Source organism: Aquila chrysaetos, chromosome 3, assembly GCF_900496995.4.
Source record: "Aquila chrysaetos chrysaetos chromosome 3, bAquChr1.4, whole genome shotgun sequence".
Taxonomy (NCBI): domain Eukaryota; kingdom Metazoa; phylum Chordata; class Aves; order Accipitriformes; family Accipitridae; genus Aquila; species Aquila chrysaetos.
Genome location: NC_044006.1, coordinates 57,397,489 through 57,416,218, shown reverse-complemented (window position 1 = coordinate 57,416,218; position 18,730 = coordinate 57,397,489). Strand labels below are relative to the sequence as shown.

Below are 18,730 nucleotides of genomic sequence, written 5' to 3'. Positions count from 1 at the left end.
CAGTCACTGCCATTACTAAAGAGTGACACAGCAGAGTACTGAAGATAGCTCCAGGAACACATCAGCCCAATGTTCAAAGAGGACAAAGCAAATAAGGCTTCCGGATTTATCAGGGAAGACAGCAAAGAGAAAAATAAACATTTTGCTACAGTATCATTCCACTGTTCACTTATTTCCTAAACACTCTACGTAGACCTGATTTTGATAATCTCAAAAGATTATAGTAGATTTTTTAAAAAGTCAGAAAGGAAAACATATGGAATAGTTTCCATGTAAGAAATAGGTTGGAACTCCTTCGGTGTGTAATGTTGCTTAAGGACGACTGCATAGAGACCAATATGGAGTAGGTGGGTTTGTCTGTTGTTCACCACCATTTTCAGTAAAAGATATTATCAAATAGGAGACAGGGTGGAAACAGAGTCACTTTCTCAGCAAGTAGCAGACCTGCACAACTTGTTGCCAAAAAAGAGGAGGAGGCTAAACTTTTGAATGTGTTCCCAGGGAAACTGGACTCCATAGAGAAGGCAAATACATTAAGGTTTACTACATATGCAAAACCACATTTGGTTCATAAGGTCTCCTAAAAAGGAAATATTAGAAGGAAGCAACATATATGCCTGTCCTTTTTTGGTTCTTGCTCAGCATCTCATTGACAGCATTGGAGACAGGATATCAAGTGAAATGGACCTTGATGTGATCTGTGAATATTCCTATATTCTTAAAGAAACATGTAACACTTCAGTGAATCTCTTTTAATTTGTTGGAAATAACAACTGTCTTCTCTGCAAAACTGAAATCAACAGCCACCAGTTCTCTTGTCTTTGGGAATAACTTTTCTCCATTGTAGCCTGCTAATCTGATGAGGCAGCCCTTGGCAGCTGTTGAATTCCCAGATAAGTAGTACAGAGACTCTGATGGAGGGATCTGCCATTTTTATAGCCAGTAACAACACTTCAGAAGGGAAGGAAAGGAAAGGAGAGAGACCACAAGCAAATTTGATCATGGGAGTTGTTGTCAAATCCATGATATCTCTTTTGTAAAAAATATAACTATAAAATATGACTCATGCCAATGGTCTCACATTTGTGGGCATAGTCAGTATCTTAATCTATGAACATTCTTGTGAGGATTGTATAACTCCCTTTGAAATTATGGTTGCTGCATGAAGAAGACGACCATGTGAATGCCTCCTGGAAAGGCCATGACTTTGAAAACTATAAACTCCTTTCTATCGGGAAAAGCACATAGAAAATAGCTGTCACTGCATTTTTGAAATGCAATGGAGAGATAGAGTGGTTAAGTATGGGGAAAATATGCCACCTGACCTACGCAATTGTGCCAGCTTGCCAAGTCCATAGGAAGGTCTAAGTTATTTTAGAGGAAACTGTGGTGGGTTGACCCTGGCTGGATGCCAGGTGCCCACCAAAGCTGCTCTATCACTCCCCCTCCTCAGCTGGACAAGGGAGAGAAAATATAATGAAAGGCTTATGGGTCGAGATAAGGACAGGGAGAGAACACTCACCAGTTACTCTCAGGGGCAAAACAGACCTGACTTGGGGAAATTAGTTTAATTTACTACCAATCAAACCAGAGCAGGGTAATAAGAAATAAAATCAAATCTTAAAACACCTTCCCCCCACCCCTCACTTCTTCCTGGGCACAGCTTCACTCCCAAATTCTCTACCTCCTCCCCTCAAGCAGCACAGGTGGACGGGGAATGGGGTTTACGGTCAGTTCATCACACGTTATTTCTGCCGCTCCTTCCTCCTCAGGGGCAGGACTCATCACACTCTTCCCCTGCTCCAGCGTGGGGTCCCTCCCACAGGAGACAGTCCTCCACAAACTTCTCCAATGTGAGTCCTTCCCATGGGCTGCAGTTCTCCATGAACTGCTCCAGCATGGGTCCCTTCCACGGGGTGCAGTCCTTCAGGAACAGACTTCTCCAGCGTGGGTCCCCTGCGGGGTCACAAGTCCTGCCAGAAAACCTGCTCCACCATGGGCTCCTCTCTCCATGGGGCTGCAGGTCCTGCCAGGATCCTGCTCCAGCACAGGCTTCCCACAGGGTCACAGCCTCCTTCAGGCACCCACCTGCTCTGGCATGGGGTCCTCCCTGGGCTGCAGGTGGACATCTGCTGTACCGTGGACCTCCATGGGCTGCAGGGGGACAGCCTGCCTCACCATGGTCTTCCCCACCACGGGCTGCAGGGGAATCTCTGCTCCGGCGCCTGGAGCATCTCCTCCCCCTCCTTCACTGACCTTGGGGTCTGCAGGGTTGGTTCTCTTACATGTTCTCACTCCTCTCTCTGGCTGCAGTCTCTATTGTGCAGGGTTTTTTTCCCCTTCTTAAATACGTTATCCCAGAGGAGGCACTACCACCATCTCTGATGGGCTCGGCCTTGGCCAGCGATGGGTCTGTCTTGGAGGTGGCTGACACTGTCTCTGTCTAACACAGGGAATCTTCTTGCAGCTTCTTACAGAAGCCACCCCTATAGCGCGCCACCCCCCCCCCCCCCCCAAAAAACTTGCCACGCAAACCCAATAGAGAAACAAGGCTGGAATTACAACTTTTCCTGGGCTGATATGGATACAGGCAGCCCCTTACACGGGGCAGAGTCTAACTTGAGAATCTGGCCACACTGCAAAGACACAGCAACAGGCAGAAATAGCACTGTTAGAACAAAACTGTCTTTGTATGTTCCTACACACAGTACTGTTGTAGGACATTAGCAAAACCTGATATTCCCCCGTATATCACTATTCATAAAGTGAAGAATTGATAAGCACCAGCCTAAAATAATGTTTATGGTTTCTCAGGCATAGCATTTTAAGTGGCTTTCAGTGGCTTTCCACTTCAGCATCGTTGTTGCTAAGCAGCATCATGGGAACAGTCTACAGCATGCTGTCACTCTACAGAAACTGACAATGCTAACTTTCAAAATGATTTTTTTCTAGTTGTCCAGTGCTTGCTTTCAGCCTTTAAGTATTAGTGCGTGTTTGTCTGGAAGAAAAACACCCCCCCTGGAATGTATGGTTTTTTAATGTTTAGAACTTCAGATAGTTTACATAGAGTCAGGGAACAATTCTTCTGAACAGTGAGAGTCTCTGTCACAGATAGGAACATTTAATAACTCTATTCTATTTAGTCCTTACACTATATCCATTGCCACAACACTCTATGTGCAGAAATAACAAGCACAGACCACCGTAGCATACTTGTGTTGCACAGTGATATTGTTCGTAAGACTCAGAAGAATCTTCCTTGCTGTATGCATTACAATGAATTCTGATTTTAAAAAAAAAAGAGATATTAAAAAGGAATTGTATCAGATTTTTTTTTAATGCGGTTTGTTCAGTTTGCAGAATACCAATTGTAGATTGGTATGTCACAATATCTACAAAGTAAGCTGTTCAAACTGTGAGAAAAAACACTGAATAATCAAACTTCATTTCTGAGAAGAGAAGGGGAGGAAAACATGACAGTTACTATTCACTGTGTTATTTTGAGTACCTAAAATGAAGGAAACATTCCCTGAAAGTCCTGAGAAAAGGAAACAAATGTCCAAATATAGTAGAGGAAGCATATTAACCTGATAGAAAAATATGCATCGGTATGAATTCTGCGTTGTCATGTTATGAGAATAGACGTCAAAAGCTACAAATCTCTCTCAGAGAGAAAACATTTCAACTTTCTTAGCAAATATTCTCTCCAGCTGGAGACAAGAAAGGAAAAAATCTCTGCTACATGATGTTCTTCATCCTCAGAAACTTTAAAAAATTTGAGCAATGGATACAAGTGTTTCAGTTTTGGTTAAACTCTCCTTTGCCTCTGCATATAAGCAGAGAAGTCTAGGAGTCCAGATATTTGCAGCTGATCATCACAGTCATTCTACCTGGCTCTAGTTTATAAAGTTACATCACAGAGAACTTTCCACAGCCTCCAGCATGCATTTTGCCACTGTTCAGAACATTTCTGTAGACAGAAGTAGATTTCATACTCAGGTTTCTAAGCCCACATTTCAAGCAATGATCCAAACAGTTATCACTGCTAAATAGTAGCTGTAAGTTGGAACCCTCAGTGGCTAATGTAAAGTCTTATCCGGGACAAGTGAAAACTGTTGATATAGAAAAGATGGTTCACTATAAAGATGAATTTAGACCATTATCTCAAAGTGTTGTGAATCTACAAAGTTCGCAAAGTACATCTTAGATGAGCTACACCAAGAAATCAGTCTCTGGCGGCTTTTTCCTGAGATTATAGTAGCTTTTTTATTATATACATCATAAAAGTGTTTTGGGACATCCTTTACTATCAAAACCAAAGCTTTTAAAGTTTCTAACATTGCCACAGGGACTTGCATCTACCATTAAGAGGATAGAGTCTGAAAACATAAAAAATAAAGAATCAGAAATCTCACCTAGTGTTCCTCTTGGGGTAACATTCATATAAAGCTGAACTTTAAAATACCAATCTCATTTGCAATAAATTTCCCTGACTGTTTTGACAGAAGTAGGAAGCCAATGCTACCTACTGTAACTGGCAACTTATCAGAGATATATCTGGAAAATATTGCCGATGCCTTTCCTGCTTATCTTGTGCACAAAATACAGTGTAATTTCTTGGGTTTGATGTAGTCACATCAGTGTTATTTCCCAGTGCCTGAGCAGTGCTTAATGATATCCTAAAGGGGAAGGCTACTCATTAGCAGCAGTAACAAAGCAGAGCAGCCTCCGTAAATTAATGATCTATTCTCCCCGTAGTCCTTGACATTGGGAAATATTAACTTTGTTTTATTGATCAGAAAACAGAGAAGTGAGATGAAATGACTTGCCACAGCCATGCAGGAAATTTGTAGTAGGCCCAGGAAAAAAATGCATCTCCTAAATTCCACTTTGGGGGTTTACATTTCAGTAGCTCCAGTGATAAATGTGGAAGGAGGAAAGAGATTTGTTCTGTGCTGTCAGAAGGAGTTTCTCCTTCATCATTTGTGTCCAAGCAATGAACAACATCAGTGCTTTCAGGAGCAGCTCTTACCTTGGGGTTATTTGGATCCATCCCCATCAGAACTTTATTATTTTCGGTAAATTTTTTCTAAGTCTTATTTCCCTTGTGCAGTAAGTGAGGATGGTGCAAATAATTGCACCAATGCTGGCACAACACCACACAGGAAGAAGATGGATATGGAGCCTGAACAGTATCAGTAGGAATTCCCACTAACCAAAAAGCATTAAAGCTTGCTGGCCTTATTGCAATATATCCATATTGGTCCTGTCCCACCCTTAGCTCTTTATTTTACAACAACTACATTTTACAATTATTGATAAATAAATCCCACTGAATTAAGCAGGATATTGTCTAAATATTCATGGCTGGACGATAAGTCTTGCAGATTCACAAGTGTTGACTCAGTACTCAAACAATTATTTCATAAAATAACTGTATTACAATTTCAAATAGCTACTTAAAAGCATGTTAGTTTCAATATGCCTTTAACAAGTTATGTACTGTATTTCTCTTCAGAAGGAGAGACAAAGAAATGAAAGTAATGCTGCTCTTCATTCTTTCCAGACCTACATAGACTGTTTGTCCATAGCAGGAACGTACCTGTTGGAGGCAGTGCTGTGGGTTCCGCTGGTAAAAACTCCTGGGATGGTAAGCACTCTCTGGAAAACGTGAGGTCATCGAGTGCTATGCCATCTTTGGGACCTTTTCCAGCTATCCCTTCAAAGACAACTTGGAAATCTTCATCTCCATCTCCAGCCAGGATCAGTGCCTTGCGCTGCCAGAAATTTCCCTGGTTTCCAGTAAGATTAAGGAGAACTTTTTCATGTTTCGCTGTAGTCCTCTGGTAGACAATCAATGATCCAATGTGAGCTCCATACATATGGTAATAGAAAAGTATCTGTAAGCAAGGACAGAGCATCAAGTATACAATAGGTGACTTCAGACACATTCTGCTATTGTATTTACCCTAATTATTAAATTGAGCATCATTAGTAGCATTCAGAAGAGCCCTTAATTTTACTGATTGAAAAACAATTGAATTAAAATGCACACAAGAAGACTTAATAGTGAAAATTTTTTAATTATTCCATAAGCCAAACTTTGAATCCAGCATTAAAATACTGTGAGAGGTGATCTTACATCCCTTTGAGTAACTCTTGCACGTAGATGTAAAAGAATGAAATGCTTGATAAGGAAACAGAGGAATGGAGCAGTGTCATTTACAATGGGAAGTAACTTCAGTTTACTGAACACTTTTCTGGTTATAAATGTGTTTGTGCTAGATTATAGAGTGTGTAATTAGAAAATAGTCTTCTCTAATATGGGAGCAAAACTTCTACCTGGACTGCAGAAATGTAAAACAATAGCTAAAATAAAACATAAGAGGTCCTTGGATTAGAAAACTCTGATTTATTATTTTTTTTTTTTTAGTAAAAATGGGGGAAACAAGTTACGAAGTAAAAAAGTAAGATCAAGTACATGCAGAACATAAAAAAAAACCAAAACCACACACACAAAAAAATCACCATGAAGAGTCATCACCATTAACTGGTCTCTCAGTTATTTTCAGTTCAAGACCAACAAAGGAATACTTGTATTTGATCAAATTAATACTTAATCTAGTTCAATATCTTGTTTCTGACAAAGATCAGAATGTCTCCAAGAATGATGCAGGAACCTGAAAGAAAGTAATTCATGCCATCATATGCAAGAACATGTCTATAGCTCAAATTTCGTCCTAGTTTAATGCATAGCACAAGCTCTAAAGAATGAAAACTCTATCTTATTTATTATGGCTATAAAAATGTAATAGAGAATATTATGATACCCATGTAAATGTAAAGTCACGTCCCTTTGTGTTACCTGGTGCTATAGGAATTCATAGGCTCCTGCAGCCTATTGCCTTGCATAAATATACTATTTTTTTACAAAAAAACCCACATTTCTATTTAATTGATTTTCTCTGATTATTGATTGGCAAAACCACCAAGGGCTTTGTGTTATAATTTTTTTAAAAGTTTAATTGCATTCACTTTCAAAATGTTTCCTGTGCAATGAAGTAGTTAAATATAACTTTTATAAGTCAGTTTTCTTGTAGGGAAATATTTCTATTCACCTGCCCATTTCCTGTCCTGCAACTACTCTGTTTCTCTTAAAATCCTTCTTTAAATGAGGTTTGTCTATTCAAATATTGTGTATATCTTTAAACTATACAATGATTTTCGTATTTCCTTTTACTACTGCTGAATTTTGTTTGATTTTCTGTCATTAAGTTCTGATCAGATATTTTCATAGAACTGCCCACCACACTGCTCCTGATTAGCTACAGTTCTTTGCAAAACTACCAGACTGTATTTTGTATGTTTGCCTTTGTTTTATGATCATTGAATTCATATCCCACTCTCCCCAGGCCCCAAAATTATTTTCTGGACTTCACACTTACTTGCAATACGCTTATCTCAATTACACTGAATAATTTTATATATTGGAGTCAACATACTGGTCTTCTGTTCCATTACATCATTTCTAGATATATCATATAGTAGAAAAGTCATCTTGATAACAGCTATGCACAAATTTAACTTTAAGCATGTATCCAAGTCCCTTCAGGGCTGAGACCCCACATTACTCAGGCTTGAATTATAATGCATGTGAACTATTCATTCCAATACTTAATTTGCTTTGCATCAGAACATAGGCTAGCTCTCTGGTCTTAGTTCTCCAAGGTTCTCTGGATTTTTCATTCGTCACTTGGCTACTTAATCTTTTCAGGTCTGTCCTGAAGAATTTATCACAGATTTTTGAAAACTAAAAGAATTATAACAACTGGTTCTGTTTGTAACTAGTTTTCTGATACTGAAATAAATTTGGAAAGTTCACAGTGCTAAAATATACAGAAAATACAATACTTGGAAAAGCAAACAAACAGCCACCCCCACCCTCCCCCTTCTACCATACATACCATAAAGGAATTGCTGATGTTAGTGACATCTTTCATATTTTTTATTAAAATTCTTCGATTTCATTCTTAAATTCCCTCAGAATCACAATGTAAGCCATATGTTTTTGGTTACTTATTACAACTAAATTTAAGACTTTGTTCCACCACCATCTCTTTTGGCACCATAGTCTGCAACAATGTTGCTTCAACATTGGTTCTAAGGAGCAGCTCTCAGGTTGGTATCTCTACACAACATCCTGCAGTGAATACTAATCCAAAGAAGGTGTTTAAGGGTTTTTTTAAAGTATTTTCAACACAATTTCTTTATTATTCCACAATAGTATATATAGATTTTCTGGTTTTCTTATGGGTTGACTTTTCCAGATAGTATAACTAATCACTGATGCCTTCATGCAGAATTCTCCCTGTTCTTTCCCAGATTTCTTTTAGCATGGTCTCTCTCTCTCTACTTAGACAGTTTCCTTTGGATTTCTATTCTTTTTAATATGCAGCTTGGTTTGTGAGAGTTTTGTATACAAACAAACCGCTTTTTTTTCATGTACGTCCCTTTATACTTGCTGATGTAATTTGTTTTCTCTGCATAAAACTCTTGTCTCACTGATCTAAATGTATATTTTCCATTGATCTGAACGGGCCTAAGATCCCAAACTAAGTCTGTTGTAATATATGATGCAGCATTTGCTTCTCTAATAACTCATAGAAAGGAGAAAAATACTTTAAGGTACTGTCTGATCTGCTAAGGTGAAGGTCTGGGTCTTGAAATAATTTTTTCATTCATACAATTTCCTTTACCAGAAGTTTTGCTTCTCTTGGTCAGTTGCCTAAATGAAAGTTTCAGAACTGGTCAGAACCTTCAAAAAGCACTATAAAATGTCATAAATATGACCGACTGTTTCAAGCCATATCATAGATGTAGAAGTTTTGTCTGAAGAAGGTGCATAGACACAGTGTTTTTTGTAAATAACTTTCAGCGTGACAAAAGCAATAGTTTCCAATAGTTATGTTTCAAGCATTTCATTGCATTTAATGTGTGATAAGTCATAAATATTCAGATGTGAACCTGTCATTCTCAGTTATTCTGTATTTCTTTGCATATGTTTTACTCTTCATAGATAGAAGTTAAATATTGGAAAAGTTATTTTTAAAGCATAAAACCAGATAAGGTTGAGAAAAAGATGTTTTCAAATATGATGCTAAAGAAAGAAGCAAACGTCTCCAAGCTCATGTGAGCAGAATTTATTTATATATATATATATATATATATATTTTAGGCAATAGAGAAAATTAACTTAGAAAAGATCAGACATGGCTCAAATTTTGAAGATATTTTATAATGGCTAGATTAAGTTTTGCTACTGACATATTGAAATTAGTCAAGCTTTGTTCGGATCATAAAATCCAGCCATTTATGTTTAATACTTCCTGATTTTCTTATCTATAAAAAGTTTGGAAGTTTTCAAACAGCCAGAAGAATTTCAGTTGAATGAACTGCTTAGAAATCTCAAGCATAAGCAGAACTCTTTCCAAGTTTCAGACAAAGTCTTTATAGGTTTTGATTTTCCTTATGAGTAGTGAGTATGAGATAAATGGAACTAGAGGCAAATGACTGGACATTCTGAACAGAGGTGTCATCTGCATATACAGTAAAACTGTTTAGTACTATTTCAGTTTAAGACAACCTTCATTTGATGACCAGAGTGTGGTGATCACACAATCAGTTCAATTCAAAGGCTTTTTAATAAATGACTCCTCTTCACCAAGATTATCGTCTTGAGAGAGTGAGTTATTAGACAGATGTATGTGTAAAGGTGAACTTGCAAAATGAGACCAGTGAGGACAAAAACCTAATGTAAAATTACTATATACCCTATTTTGCAGGCAGAAACTCAATAAAGTTTTACATCTTCCATAAATATAAAGACACTGACATAATCTGTCAGACAAGTTACTGGACCAGTATCTGCAACAAACTGATGGAGTAAGAATTCCAAGTGTGGCATCAGTACTGGAGGTGCTCCAAATGCTGGAGAGCAAAGTGGTTAATTTATGGTCAGATCATTAGAGAGCTCTTGAACTTATTTAACTGGGTAAAGTTAGATAGCCAACAAACATTCCTGTTGCCAAGTGTCGTGGTTTCAGCCCAGCCGGTAACAAAGGACCACGCAGCCGCTCGCTCACTCCTCCCGCCCCCTCCGGTGGGATAGGGGGGAGACGGAGGAGAGAAAAGAAAAAAAAAAACCTGGAACCTCGAGGGTTGGGATAAGGGCAGTTTACTGGGACAACGCAAAAAAAGTTACAACAACAATGACGGTACTAATGAAAGAGTATACAGAAAAGAGTGATGCACAGTGCAACTGCTCACCACCCGGGACCCGACGCTCCACCACTTCCCCCACCGAAAGTCGAGAGCAGGAGAGCCCTCCCCCCGGCCCACTCCCCATGTATATACTGGGCATGATGTCACATGGTATGGAATAGCTCCTTGGCTAGTTCAGGTCAGCTGCCCCGGCTATGCCCCCCCACCTCCCAGGTTCCTGTAAAAATTAACTCTATCCCAGCTGAACCCAGGACATTATCCACCCCTTATTCTATACCATTTACATCATGCCCAGATCTTACATTTTCCAATCAACCACTACCACTTTCCTTGTCTTATATATAGATATATATGTATATGGACCCCCCCCCACACACACACACATACAAATAGTATTCCCTTAGTCAATGGGTTATCCCTCCAATGTGTCCATCAATTTTATTTAGTCCATGACTTTGAGGCTCCATCTGTTGTAACACTTCTTCAGGATAAGAGAGATGGTGTGAGGTGTTGGGTTGTTGTATGCTGTCTCTGGAACTTCTGGCTGGTACATTTGATGCAACCCACACCCTTGGTCTGCAGGTCGAAGATGTTGATCTTGAGGAAATTGCTGGGCGCCAGTTCAAGTTCTATCACTGTTGTTCTTGGCTCAGTTTCAAAGTCCATTCTTCAGTCATTTGGGTAATTCTTACAGTAATACCCTTGATATGGCATATAGACACTATACATACAATGACATACATTGGCAGGTTATTTAGCAGTTAAATATCATACAGCCTAGTTCACTGGCTATTCTCTCCCAAAATCAAATCTCCCTGAGGTACACATCGAACTTCCCCATCCTTCTGCATCACCCACCAGGTGTACCCAGGTCCCTGAGCAAAAACCACCCCTTGGATGGGTTTGTCTCTGCGTGAGGGAGGACTAACCCAGACTGTCTTTCCTAACATACTCCTCATGTGCACTACAGGAACTTTATCCCCTTCTACAGTATGTGGAAGTCTTGGTTGGGCGGGGCCCGCCCGATTGGTGGATCCTCTAGTATTAACTAACCAGGTGGCTTTTGTTAAATGTGTATCCCAATGTTTGAAAGTTCCACCCCCCATTGCTCTCAATGTAGTTTTCAGCAGTCCATTGTATCGTTCGATTTTTCCGGAGGCTGGTGCGTGATAAGGGATGTGATATACCCACTCAATGCCATGTTCTTTGGCCCAGGTGTCTATGAGGTTGTTTCGGAAGTGAGTCCCGTTGTCTGACTCGATTCTTTCTGGGGTACCGTGTTGCCATAAGACTTTCTCTTCAAGGCCCAGGATAGTGTTCTGAGCAGTGGCGTGGGACACAGGATATGTTTCCAGCCATCCAGTGGTTGCTTCCACCATTGTAAGCACATGGCACTTGCCTTGGCGGGTTCGTGGGAGTGTGATATAGTCAATCTGCCAGGCCTTCCACTGTTTATATTTCAGCCATCGCCCTCCATACGACAGGGGTTTCAGTCGCTTGGCTTGCTTAATTGCAGCACATGTTTCACATTCATGGATAACCTGTGCGATAGTGTCCATGGTTAAGTCCACCCCTCGATCGCGAGCCCATCTATATGTTGCATCTCTTCCTGATGGCCCGAGGTATCATGGGCCCACTGAGCCATAAATAGCTCACCCCTACGTTGCCAGTCCAGGTCCACCTGAGACACTTCAGTCTTGGCGGCCTGATCTGCCTGCTGGTTGTTTTGATGTTCTTCAGTGGCCCGACTCTTGGGTACATGAGCATCTACGTGGTGTACTTTTACCACTAGCTTCTCTATCTGAACAGCAATATCTTGCCACAGTGCGGCAGCCCAGATGAGTTTACCTCTGTGCTGCCAATTGCTCTTCTTCCATTGCTGTAGCCACCCCCATAGGGCATTTGCCACCATCCATGAGTCGGTATAGAGATAGAGCACTGGCCATTTCTCTCTTTCAGCAATGTCTAACGCTAGCTGGATGGCTTTCACCTCTGCAAACTGACTCGATTCACCTTCTCCTTCAGCAGTTTCTGCGACTAGTCGTGTAGGACTCCATACAGCAGCCTTCCACCTCCGATGTTTTCCCACAATGCGACAGGACCCATCAGTGAACAGAGCATATTGCCTCTCATTTTCTGGCAGTTTATTATACAGCGGGGCCTCTTCAGCCCGTGTCACCTCCTCCTCTGGCGACATTCCAAAATTTTTGCCTTCTGGCCAGTCCATGATCACTTCCACAATTCCTGGGCGACTGGGGTTTCCTATGCGAGCCCGTTGTGTGATGAGTGCGGCCCACTTACTCCACGTGGCATCAGTTGCATGATGTGTAGAGGAGACCTTCCCTTTGAACATCCAGCCCAGCACTGGCAGTAGGGGTGCTAAGAGGAGCTGTGTTTCAGTACCAACCACTTCTGAGGCGGCTCGAACTCCTTCATATGCTGCCAATATCTCTTTTTCAGTTGGAGTATAGCGAGCCTCGGATCCTCTGTATCCCCGACTCCAAAACCCCAGGGGTCGACCTCGGGTCTCCCCAGGTGCTTTCTGCCAGAGGCTCCAGGTAGGGCCATTCTCCCCAGCTGCAGTGTAGAGCACATTTATAACATCTTGTCCTGCCCGGACTGGCCCAAGAGCTACTGCATGAACAATCTCCCGCTTAATTTGTTCAAAAGCTTGTCGTTGCTCAGGCCCCCATTTAAAATCATTCTTCTTCCGGGGTAACTTGGTAGAGAGGACTTACAATTTGACTGTAATTTGGAATATGCATTCTCCAAAAGCCCACAACACCTAAGAAAACTTGTGTTTCCTTTTTATTAGTTGGTGGGGACATAGCTGCTATTTTGTTGATCACATCCATAGGGATCTGACGACGCCCGTCTTGCCATTTTACTCCTAAGAACTGGATCTCCTGTGCAGGTCCCTTGACCTTACTTTCTTTTATGGCAAAACCAGCCTTCAAAAGGATTTGGATTATTTTCTTCCCTTTCTCAAAAACTTCTTCTGCCGTGTTGCCCCATACGATGATGTCATCAATGTATTGCAGGTGCTCTGGAGCTTCACCTTTTTCCAGTGCAGCCTGGATCAGTCCATGGCAAATAGTGGGGCTGTGTTTCCACCCCTGGGGCAGTCGATTCCAAGTGTACTGGACACCCCTCCAAGCAAAGGCAAACTGTGGCCTGCACTCCGCTGCCAAAGGGATGGAAAAAAATGCATTAGCAATGTCAATTGTGGCATACCACTTAGCTGCCTTTGATTCCAGTTCATATTGAAGCTCTAACATATCTGGCACAGCAGCGCTCAGCGGTGGCGTGACTTCATTCAGCCCACGATAATCTACTGTTAGTCTCCATTCCCCATTAGATTTCCGTACGGGCCATATGGGACTATTAAAGGGTGAGTGAGTCTTGCTGATCACTCCTTGACTCTCCAATTGGCAAATCAGCTTATGGATGGGGATCAGGGAATCTAGGTTGGTGTGATATTGCCGCCGGTGCACCGTCATGGTAGCAATTGGCACCTGTTGTTCTTCAACCCTCAGCAACCCCACAACCGAAGGGTCTTGAGAGAGACCAGGCAGGGTAGACAGCTGTTCAATCTCCTCCGTCTCCAATGCAGCTATACCAAAAGCCCAACGGTACCCTTTTGGGTCCTTGAAATATCCCCTCCTGAGATAATCTATACCAAGGATGCATGGGGCCTCTGGGCCAGTTGCAATGGGGTGTTTATGCCAGTCATTCCCGGTTAGACTCATTTCAGCTTCCAATACGGTTAGCTCTTGGGATCCCCCTGTCACACCAGAGATACAGATGGGTTCTGCCCCTTTATAACTTGATGGCATTAGGGTGCATTGTGCACCAGTGTCTACTAGAGCCTTATATTCCTGTGGGTCTGATGTGCCAGGCCATCGAATCCACACTGTCCAGTAGACTCGGTTGTCCCTCTCCTCCACCTGGCTGGAGGCAGGGCCCCTCTAATCCTGGTTAGAATATTCGTTACTCACTTTTCGCACACGTGAATCAGAAGTCCCTTCAAGAGGATCAGAAATGAGATCAGCCCATCTACTGCATCTGGGGGACTCCTCACAGGAAACTGGAGCAGCAGTTTTCCAAGAAGAATCCTCTTTCCTGGTTGCTTTTTCTCGCAACTCCTGTACCCGTGCATCCAGGACTGAGGTAGGTTTTCCATCCCACTTCCTCATGTCCTCTCCATGGTCACGCAGGTAAAACCACAGGTTAGCCCATCGTGTGTACTTTCTCTCTCCTCTCTCTTGGGCAGAGGAATGCTTACTCCCAATAGCTGCGATGCGGGCCTGTACAGGTGGGGAGGAAGACATATCCACTTTGAATTGCTGGAACTCTCGGGACAATTCCTCTACAGCCGAGACACAGGCCCGTAGGGAGGAAGAGAGACTTCCTTCGTATTGCCGGAGTTGGACAGCCAATTCATCCACCGTTTGTCCATGGCCTTCTTTCCAGGACATTACTGCCAATGAGTTGGCATAGGTTGGTGGTGCACTTCGTAGAAACTTCCGCCACATGGGTTGTGTGCATTGGACTTCATCTGGGTCTATGGGTGACTGCGCATTTTCTGGATCATTATAAATCACCTCCAGCACGGCTAATTCCCTCAGGTACTGGATACCTCTCTCCATGGTGGTCCACTTGCCTTGGTGACATGTAACTTCATCCTTGAAGGGGTATCTTTCCTTTACACCTAACAGAAGTCGCCTCCAGAGGCTGAGGACTTGTGTTTTTCTCCCAATCACCTTGTCGATGCCCCCTTCCCTAGACAGAGATCCCAACTGCTTGGCTTCCTTACCCTCTAATTCCACACTACTAGCCCCATTATCCCAGCATCGGAGCAGCCAGGTAACAATGTGCTCACCTGGGTGGCGGCTAAAATCTTTTCGCATGTCACGCAACTCACTCAGGGATAGAGATCGGGTGATTATTTCAGGTTCTGCCTCTTCCTCCTGTTCTCGTGATGACCCTGGTTCATCCTCATCTCTCACTGAGCGAACTGATTTCTTTGTGTGTTTCTTTTTCTGTACAGGGGCGACTGATACTGGCACAGGTTGGTTCTCTGGTTTAGCTGCAGTATCTGTCACTGCGGTTGGGGTAGCCGCGCTGCCTGTTGCCGGGGTAGGGGTAGCCACGGTGCCTGTTGCCGGGCTAGGGGTAGCCACGGTGCCTGTTGCCGGGGTAGGGGTAGCCACAGTGCCTGCTGTAGGGGTAGGGGTAGCCACGGTGCCTGCTGTCCTGTTTTCCATCTTTTCCCCCTTTTCTCCCTGAGGGTGCTGCCTAATATCAAGCAGTGTTTGGTAGATACTGGCCAGGGCCCAGCACAGTGCAGCGAGTTGTACGTCTTTGGAATAGCCACAGCATTTTTCTTTCAAATATTCTACCACTTCATGAGGGTTCTGTAGTTGTTCGGGAGTGAACTTCCAAGCCACTGGGGGTGAGAAGTTCTCTAGATACCTGCCCATATCCTCCCACATGCCGTGCCACCCATGAATATCCAGCTTTGGGGCAGATCTCTGGGTGGTACTCTTAAAGAGCCTTTTTGTAGCCCTAAACAAGACCTGAAACATATTCAGGAGGCATAGCACTAACAGCACACTGGCTTGTGCATCCCAAGGATATTCAAAGTTCTCAAGAGCTGTTGTAATTAGTCGGAAGGAGAAAAGGGAGGCGAACGGACGGGGGGAAGTATCCCCACCTAACTCCCCCATGGATTGGCTGTAATTACCAATAAAATCCGATAGAAGGTGCCCAAAGTATGGAAATGATATCACTGCCTCATACAGATACCAGCTTAACCTCATGACCAGTGATGTAATCATTTCACAAGTCGACATTGCCCAGTACAGCAAAATGATAATGCCAATCACTCTCCCAGAGGTGAGAAACGTAACTACAGGCAATACATAGAGCATATAAGGACTTAAAAAACGCCACCATGTAAACAAATTAATCAACATTGTGACTAACATCTATTTATCTAATATAAGGAATGCGTATGACAAATTTGTTTCAACACGCTCTAGCCAGATCTGTCGTTATCTCAACCCTTCGAGCCCCACGTTGGGCGCCAAAAAGGACTGTCGTGGTTTCAGCCCAGCCGGTAACAAAGGACCACGCAGCCGCTCGCTCACTCCTCCCGCCCCCTCCGGTGGGATAGGGGGGAGACGGAGGAGAGAAAAGAAAAAAAAAACCTGGAACCTCGAGGGTTGGGATAAGGGCAGTTTACTGGGACAACGCAAAAAAAGTTACAACAACAACGACGGTACTAATGAAAGAGTATACAGAAAAGAGTGATGCACAGTGCAACTGCTCACCACCCGGGACCCGACGCTCCGTCACTTCCCCCACCGAAAGTCGAGAGCAGGAGAGCCCTCCCCCCGGCCCACTCCCCATGTATATACTGAGCATGATGTCACATGGTATGGAATAGCTCCTTGGCTAGTTCAGGTCAGCTGCCCCGGCTATGCCCCCCCACCTCCCAGGTTCCTGTAAAAATTAACTCTATCCCAGCTGAACCCAGGACACCAAGTTAAACAGATCTTCGTATGTTAATAGCAAAATAATTAGCAAAATAATAGCTTGAATGTTCTTTTTACTCACAATAGTTCCAAAATTCTGTACCCTAGATTCTAGGCTGGCATACGACTTACACCGTTTTGCATTTTTTCACACTTACTGTCAACTCTAATAACTCACAGAATGGAGTAAAACAGTTTTAGGGACTGTCTGATCTGTTAGAATGAAGTTCTGGGTCTTAATTAACTATTTGAGAGATTAATTCATTGCTCAAATCAAATGTTGAAATAACTTCGTATACTAATACATCCTTTTTGTCTTCACAAGGTGTGGTGGTCTGACAAATTATAGTCAATGTCTCAAACATTCATTAAAGAACCTTGGTGGAGAAAATGGCCTCTGTAAAAACGTTGGAGTTTTGTGAACAGGACAATGTGGCCAGAGGAGAGGGCCCCACGGAGGGTGGGACCACGCTTCTCCAAACCTGCAATTCCTTATTTTAAGTGACCAGGAGAAGGAGCACAGCATATGTGCCTAGAGGAGGGGGCCCCACAGAGGATGGGACTGTGCTTCTATCTTAAGCAGTCATGCCAGCAGGGCAAGAGAGGCAACTCCCCAATGAAATCCCCAAAGCTCACTGACCGATTCCAGAGAACCCCGGGAATGGGACTGCGCATGTCGAGACCACCGACTAACGCACTATAAAAGAAGGGAGAACGAGTTCTCAGCGCATGCCCTCTGGAACTGGATCTCTACACTGGCTGGACCAACGCTGGACCCAGGACTAGTGAAACCCTTTTCTTCTCTTTCTTTCTTTTTCTCTCTCTCCCTCCCTCTTCTGTCTTTGCCACAGTTCCTACAACTCATCCTTTTAAACATAAACTGTTGACAAAGTCTCAGACTAGGAGTTGATCTAGCCACCCCTGGGGTCCTCTTTGAGAAGGAGCCCAGAATGCAAGGTGGTCTGCTCTGAACCTCGTGACTCAACAGGAGAGCTTTCCTTCTGACACAGTTTCTTGTTCCTTTTTCCGTTTCTTTTTCTACACCTCCCTTCTCTTTTCAAACAGCGGCTTAATGACCTGTTGCAAAGTTTATATTGATAAGTTCACTTGTACTTGGGCAAGGTTAGCTAGGTTGAATAAATGTTGATTGTTGTTTGAACTCCCCTGGTGTCGTTTCACCTTAATTCTGACAAAGGAAATCCACAAACCTGAGTTGCTCCAACTTTGGGATATGACACCAGGTCTTTTTTTTTTTTTCTTCCAGAAAAAATTCTTCTTCAGTTCTTCAATTCTGGAAATCCATTCCCAAATTTACCCTGAAAATGTTAAGTCATTCCTGCCTTGCTAATTTTTTAAAATCTTTATAAATTTTCTTTTGCTAATTTTCCAAAGGCTAAAATTACCACTTCTCCTCCCACAGCAGCTCCATTTATGCACACTATTCCTCTCCAGGTAAATAATATATAGAGATATTTCTTTAGCTCTATTTCTAGCTACTATTTTTAAATTATTCCCAGTTTTATCAGTAATTAGAAATATTGGCAGCTATCAATGTTTAAAATTCCATTTTGTGTTTAACACTGATGTTAGACACTGAGATACCGCTCATTTTTGCCTTGACACTTAAAGACTATGAAAATTTGGAAAAATACCATTTCAAAGTAGTGCATAGTTCATTCAAAATTCTGGAAAATTCATTCTTTCAGCATGTTGTTCCTGCAGCAGATTCTGATAGATATGACCCGAAAGATGTTTTATGAAACTACAAGTTACTATTTTAGCAAAAACTATATATAAAAGATATATCAAAGCTAGAAAACTTTTAAATCCAGGTTTGCAAAGAAATGATCAGGCTCAAATCACTACAATGTGCTGTAGTGTTTTGGAAAATAAAGGCTGATTTTTCTCCG

General features: G+C 42.4%; 1 protein-coding gene across 1 annotated transcript in view; it reads right to left on the bottom strand.

Moving 5' to 3' along the window:
- MALRD1 (MAM and LDL receptor class A domain containing 1) overlaps positions 1-18,730 on the bottom strand; it is a 296,114-nt gene that overhangs the window by 161,775 nt on the left and 115,609 nt on the right. Inside the window, exon 26 of the mRNA XM_041122748.1 lies at positions 5,603-5,900. Coding sequence (XP_040978682.1) covers positions 5,603-5,900 — 298 coding nt within the window. The remainder of the gene's footprint in view (positions 1-5,602; positions 5,901-18,730) is intronic.